The 6,644-nt window shown below is 46.6% G+C and overlaps 1 protein-coding gene across 1 annotated transcript; it reads right to left on the bottom strand.

Moving 5' to 3' along the window:
- Window positions 1-432: 432 nt before the first annotated feature.
- Window positions 433-2,015, bottom strand: LOC123066555 (glucan endo-1,3-beta-glucosidase, acidic isoform). Its single transcript, XM_044489608.1, has 2 exons — window positions 1,737-2,015; window positions 433-1,607 (listed from the first exon to the last, which is right to left on the bottom strand). Exons 1-2 carry the CDS (start codon window positions 1,807-1,809, stop codon window positions 679-681), a joined length of 1,002 nt encoding a protein of 333 aa, XP_044345543.1. The 5' UTR covers window positions 1,810-2,015; the 3' UTR covers window positions 433-678.
- Window positions 2,016-6,644: the final 4,629 nt, after the last annotated feature.

Below are 6,644 nucleotides of genomic sequence, written 5' to 3' on the forward strand. Positions count from 1 at the left end.
TGCAAATGAGAAAAGAAAATTTTACTTTGTTATATTTAGGGGATGGGCTAGGTCCGATCAAAACTTAGTGGAGTAAATATACTCTACTAGCTTATTTGGCCGGATACTCCTCATTTTTTAGGAGAATGGCTAGAGATGCTCTAGAGCTTCTTCCTTATTTTGCTGGTGAAAGATGCTTTAAAGCTATTACTGCTTATCAACATCCACACATAACGATATACCTCGATTAGAATCACCACGGAAATAAAATGTTGCCAACATACAAGAGAAATTTTGCATGTGGGAGTTTTCTATTGACAGGACGTCCTAGGATCGTGACTTATGTCAGATCCGACGACAAGGGAGGGGTTGATCCAGTGAAATTACTACCCAACGGGCACCTATGGCTCGCCAAAAAGAAGTGGTAAAAGAAATATCACAGTATTGCCAGTGTGCCTCTTATTATTTCTCCATTAAATAATTTGAGCGCTTTCGCCATCCAAATAATTTGGGACCTTTTTTTTTTTTGCGTTCAATAATTTGGGACCTTTTCCGCCATCCATGCAAAGCATGATGTTCGCATTCTACACTAGAGGCAGCTTATTCAAGTACAAAGCCCGCAGTAGTTTATTTTAGCTGAGCAAAAGGAAATGTTTGTTGTCTTGCTACGTACGTACGCGTATAGATGCGTCCCGCCTTCTAGAAACTGATGGGGTACGCCGGCGATTTGTCCGGGTTGAAGAGCCCAAAGTGCTTCTCGATCTCAGCCGGGCCCTTCTTGTCCTCGTTGAACATGGCGAACACGTAGGCCTCGATGGCGCCGGACCTCTTGGGCGTCCCCTGCCCTACATGTTTGATCAGGTTCTGGTTGTATGTCTGCGCGTTGTCCGTGGTCGCCGCCGTGCCGCCGGCCGACGGCCACCCGCTCTCCGACACCACCACGTTGACGCTCCCCGCCCCGGCGCTCTCGAGCGCGGAGTAGAACGTGTCGACGAGGGCGTCGAACAGGTTCTGGTACGCGTTGGCGCCGTCCTGCACCACGGTGCCCGGCGACGTGAAGAGCGCGTAGTTGATGTCGATCTGGGCCTGGTTGTCCACGTACGAGAAGTAGGGGTACACGTTGGCGAGCAGCGGCGCGCCGGTGGTGGCCAGGTACTGCACGATGGGCCCCATGTAGCCGGCGGAGAAGGTCCCTTGGGAGGGAGGGTACCCGGCGGTCACGCCCTGCGAGACCGACGTGGACACCTTGATGCCGCCGAGCCCAGCCGCGGCGAGGGCGCCGTCGAGGTTCTGCATGGCCGGGAGGATGTTCCCCGTGTCGCCGCCCTGGTCGCCCACCTCGTTGCCGGCGGCGATGTACTTGATGTTGAGGCCCTGGTGGGCCTGCACGTTGGTCTGGACCCAGGCGGTGGCGGCGGAGCGGTCGGAGGCGAGGGAGGCGAGGTCCTCGTTGGCCACGTCGATGATGAGGCCGATGTTGGAGCCGCTTAGGGCCTGCAGGGCGTCGGCGTCCGGGAAGTAGATGCGCATGCCGGTGATGCCGTTGGACTGGTAGAGCTGCACGACTTCACTGGCCGAGGGCAGGCCGTCGCCGTTCACACCGTAGCACACGCCGATAGACTGCACCGCTGTGTTTTTCCAACAGTGGAACGCGCAACTGGGGTTAGTACCCTATCTTGCTTAACTGATAGCGCACGTACTAGCTGCTTGCGTTACCTAACTGCGCCCGATAAATAATCTGAAGTGGATGGAATTACCTGCAGGAATTGTTGCTAGCACTCCAAGGGCCAACGCCACAGCAAACATGCAGGCACGATGCCCTGCCATCATCTCCACTGGTCGATCTTCGTGTACTCAAACTCTGCACCAGTAGTGCAGCTAAGATCTTCCTAAACTCTGCACCAGTAGGGGCCGGGGTACGTACGTGCATGAAATGAAGCAAACATTCACCCCCTATTTATACGCACAACACAAGCAGGACGTAATGCAATTAGGCAGTTTGGCACGGCACGCGGTCACCGGTGCCAGCTCCCGTTTTCCAGCGCTGCTGGCACGGTACGTAGACGTTTGCTCTGGCCTCGTACGTGGAATGGAATACGCGCCCAAGGTCACCATCTGGTTCGGCGCAAGACATCGCCCGTAAGCTACGCGCCCGCCGGTGACGGCGAGCTCGTCCACCAATCGCGGCGAGTGCGTACACAGCACTCGGGGGAAACAGCTGTGCTTCGTCGTACTGGGGCGTGGAATTCCAGTGTACGTAGCATATACGTACATCCTTTTGACCGGACTGAGTTGGAATGTTCTATCTTCTATGGTTGATGGTAATGGTTTTGGAAGCATGGACACCAGTTCCAGTGGTAGCATAGTCCGAGAGCTCCTCTACAGCGCCTTAAGCGCTAATTTATTTTACGAGTCTTGTTAAGTCTTAGTCAACTGAGACTTTCTTAAGTCTCAGCCTTAAGTGCAAAATTTTTTTTAGTTTTTTCTTTCATGTTATGTCACTTGACTGAGACCTAGCCACATCTATATTTTATTATATTTTGAAAAAATGGTCGGTACCGCACGCCGCATGGGTCGCGGCGCAGTAAGGTCACTACTTTGCGCTGTTCGCTCGTTACTCCGCCCGCTCGTTCGCTGCACGCTGTTTTCTTCTTCTTATTTCTCTGTTGCTACTGGTTCGCTGTTTTATGGAAACCAATCTGTTACTAATTTTGAAATGGTCCGTGAACTAAAACATGTTCATGGCTTTAAATAATCGGTGAATTTATAAAAACGTCCACGAATTTGAAAGAATATTTATGAATTTTAAAATAAGTAGTGAACTTGGAAAAATGTTCAAATAAATTGTGAATTTTCAAAAATCTACAAAAAAATCTAGGAATTACAATTTTAAAAAATTCAAGAATTTTAAAAAATCATGAATTTGAAAAAAAAACTTGGATTTTGAAAATTAAAAAATGATAAATGATAAAGGAAAAAAAATAAAATAAAAAATCCAAGTGTCCTCCGGGAGCTCATCCTCATGGCGTCCCACAGCAGCATCAACATATATCTTGAACCCGACCTCGATGCACTTTCCTTGCTGATTCAGCAATGTCCTCCAAGTAACTCGTGATGAAGGAGTATGTCGACAGTCCTGTCACTGTGACCACATGCTGAGAGCCCTCCAACCACGGTCTCTGAACCCTCCTGACATTGTGAGCGAGTTGACTGGAAGAGATCAGCTGGGATGGGTCAACATAGCAGAGAAGCATATTCAGGCCCCGACATAGGCCGAGGAGGGTGGGTACCCGCATGCACATTCAACATGGGCCATGAGTCGGCCTGAGCGGCTTTGTTAAGCGGTCGTCAATTGTGAAATAAAAATGCTAAAAAAAACTTTCAAATGAGAAAAGAAAAAACATGCAATTTTGTGAAGATTAAACAAAATCTTTTATACCGATGTAAAAAAGGTATGGGTACGACAAATACAACATTAAGTCATTTATCATAATGTAACCGATAACTCGCATTGGAAAAACAACCATAAAATGGCCGACTCTTCGGCTCGCACCGGAACTGGAACTGGTGTCCATGCTCGCATTGTGAACATGAGTCTCGACCACGTGGTGTCTTGGACTTCTCTTATTTCCTTACGTAAGGGCTAAACATGCACTAAAGGCCACCTATAATATTTTTCAACCCATTTATAACAATTATTTCATACATTCAGTTCTGAATTATATCCATTAAAATGCCTACAAATACATTTAGTGGCTTAAATATAACAAGGAGACCCCTAAAAATGCCAAATTTTTACATGATACATGTAATGGTGTATGCGGGATGTAAGAAAAATTCAAGGCCAACCGCCAAGGCAATAGTCACATTACTTGCAAACCTGACTTTCCTGGGACTTGTTTGCTATATTCAATTTTGTAAGCAGTATACTGAAATAATTGTGAGACAGTCTCAAAATTTTATCGCATCATCTATTGGTCATATCATAACACTATTTTTTTTACAAGTTTCATGATTTTCATGATTTGTTTAAATCTTTTGGAATTGAAATCCAAATAACCACCATGTTGGTGTGTGTCTCGCTCACATGGTGTCTTGGAGTCATCCTATTTCATAACATGAGGCCTAAAAACACACTATATATCACCAATAAGATTCTATCAGCCCGTTCCTAACGATTATGTCATGTACCTATAGTTCAAATTTGAATTGCATTAATTAAAAGTCTAGGAATGCATTTAATGGCTTAAATATAGCAAACAGGCCCCAAAAATACCAAATTTTGACATGATACATGCAATGGTGTATGTTGAGTGTGAAAACAAACCCAAGTCCAACCGGCGAAGCAGCGGTCGCTTCACATGTAAACTTGCTCATTCCCTCTTGAAACCTAGTTTCTTCCCTAAAGATGCTTCAATTTGTAAGTGAAGTACATCACAACTTTTCTATAACTCACTAAAAAATTAAACACAATGCCTAGAGTTCATACCATGACTCCATGCCAAGTTTCATATTTTCTAGACTTCATTTTCACTTAGAAAACAAAAAATGTTTACCTCCACTAAATACCAAGAAATTCATTTAATGCCCTAACAAAAGAAACTTAAACCTAAATATTGCCAAAATTTTACATGCAACTTTTAGTGGTATAGTTACAATATTAAAAAAATAGACCATAGATCTATTCCTAAAATACTTATTCTAACATTACAAAAAATGGAAAAAATAAATGGTGGCAGGCCCTAGGAAACGCCCACCAATGGTAATCACAACTGGTAATGATTGCCAGTGGCGGGTCAGAAGGGTTGCCCTTCACCGATAATCAATTACTAGTGGCGAGTGCAAAGATGTGCCCACCATTGATCAGCAAGACATGCCTAAAAGGCCCACTAAAGCCCGCCTAACACCTTCCATGCCGCCGCCCTCACTCGTTGCGCTGGCACCACGGATGTGTCGGCTACGTCTGCCTTCTAAGGCATGCATTGTTTTGGCGGGGAGGTCAGACCATTTGCCGACTTCGTATGGCTCAGTCGCAGCCCTTCGTGGGTGTGTTACTTTCGCTGGCTCCTGGTCGAGGCTAGAATCCACATGCGAGATGTCCTTTTCGGAAGAAAATCTTTGATGCTACCGGTGCTAGACGCCCCCCTCCCCCCTATGCAATGTCGCCATTTAGACGGCAAACCATCTGATTTTCTCCTGCCCCTTCACTTCTTGTTTTTGGGATGTGCTTGATGTTTGTCCCGGACGATGTCGATATTCGGCAACTCCATATCCTAGATGTCTCGGCCACCGTCGCCCAGTGACGTATATTTGCACTTGTGTGACTATGTTGCTGGCAACTTTGGAAGCACCAAAACGGAGTTGTCTTTCGCGAGTGGCCTCGAACCACCGCTTCCCCTTCTCTTCAAAAATTCGTAACATGGTTGTTCTCTGGAGGCCTTGCATGCTAGCCATCCACCAAGGTGAGATCGACCACTGTCTTGGTTGCTTCCATTTAAATCCTCAAGTGTTTTATGTAACTACCTCCAAGCCCTCTCCCTCTCCATGTTTCCTTTTGTCGCTTTGTTGTAACAATATCCTAGGGGCTGCCCCTTCTTGAAATAAAAATTCAGGTGGGGAATCTCTCCCCGGGGCGAACTTTCCAAAAAAAAAGATACTAGCTACAACTTGATAAGATCCATACCAACAAAAATGATTCAAATATGATATTGTCATGTGAGAAGCTATCAACATGTTACTAGGTAGAAGACATAGTTGTGCATTTTTCATGAGTTAAGATTGGTAAAAAAAAGTTTTTCTCTAAAACCTTCTAGAAGAGGACATTCCCTTCTCTCCTGATAAGTTTACTTCCATAATTTGGAAGAGAAAACTATGAATTATCGCTCAAAAATAATCCATAGTTTGACAGCCTGGACAAAAAAAGGCTCTCTGACACTCTGCCCCCTCCCCGGCTACACAACCCATTTGCCCGAGTTGCCTCGCGCCTCCAAACCCAGCCCCGCAATAAACCTACAGGGCACAGACGATTACAGAGCTTTTACTTAATATTTCCAACTAACTAACCTCCCCCCCCCCCCCCCCCCCCCCCCTATTTTCAGTGGGGTGAGGCCTGCCTCATCCCCAACTTCCAATCCCAAGTCCCCAGGTTAGCCAGTCCGTTGATCCCGTGAAAAATAATCCCCCGTGAACCTAGCATTGCTCCCCTGCCCCGTCCACGCTATTAAAAGCCGACCAGTGGCTCTCAAACCTCAGGTGCCTTCATTTCCCCTGTATCTCCGCCCATCAGAGTTGTCGCCACGTCCCCGTCTCGTCCGCCAACGGCATGGAGCACGAGTGTGTGACGTGGCACAAGAAGCTCCCATCGGAGCTCGCCGCCGCGCCGAGGAGCACACAGGGGGTTTGCTCTCGGGAGTGATGAACCGGCCGCACCCTCATCTTCTTTGAATGTATGTACATTACCAAGTCATTGGCTATTGAACAGTCCCAATTCGACGTGTTGCCAAAGGGAAAAGGCATTCAAGGTTGTTTATACATGAGTGAGAACGGACTCTCATTGATTTATTGCTATTGGAGAACGCCATCCAAACGTAGACGGGCCAAGAGACCAATTCATAGGTGCTGGGATGCAATATTGTACTCGTCCAGAAATCATGTGGCCACTCAAA

Source organism: Triticum aestivum, chromosome 3B (genome assembly GCF_018294505.1).
Source record: "Triticum aestivum cultivar Chinese Spring chromosome 3B, IWGSC CS RefSeq v2.1, whole genome shotgun sequence".
Lineage (NCBI taxonomy): Eukaryota > Viridiplantae > Streptophyta > Magnoliopsida > Poales > Poaceae > Triticum > Triticum aestivum.

Bases quoted from the DNA above. Each gene is read 5' to 3' on its own strand.
- LOC123066555 (XM_044489608.1), bottom strand. From the start codon at position 1,809: ATGATGGCAGGGCATCGTGCCTGCATGTTTGCTGTGGCGTTGGCCCTT. The intron at 1,608-1,736 runs GTAATTCCATCC...GGAAAAACACAG, and splicing joins GCTAGCAACAATTCCTGCAG to CGGTGCAGTCTATCGGCGTG.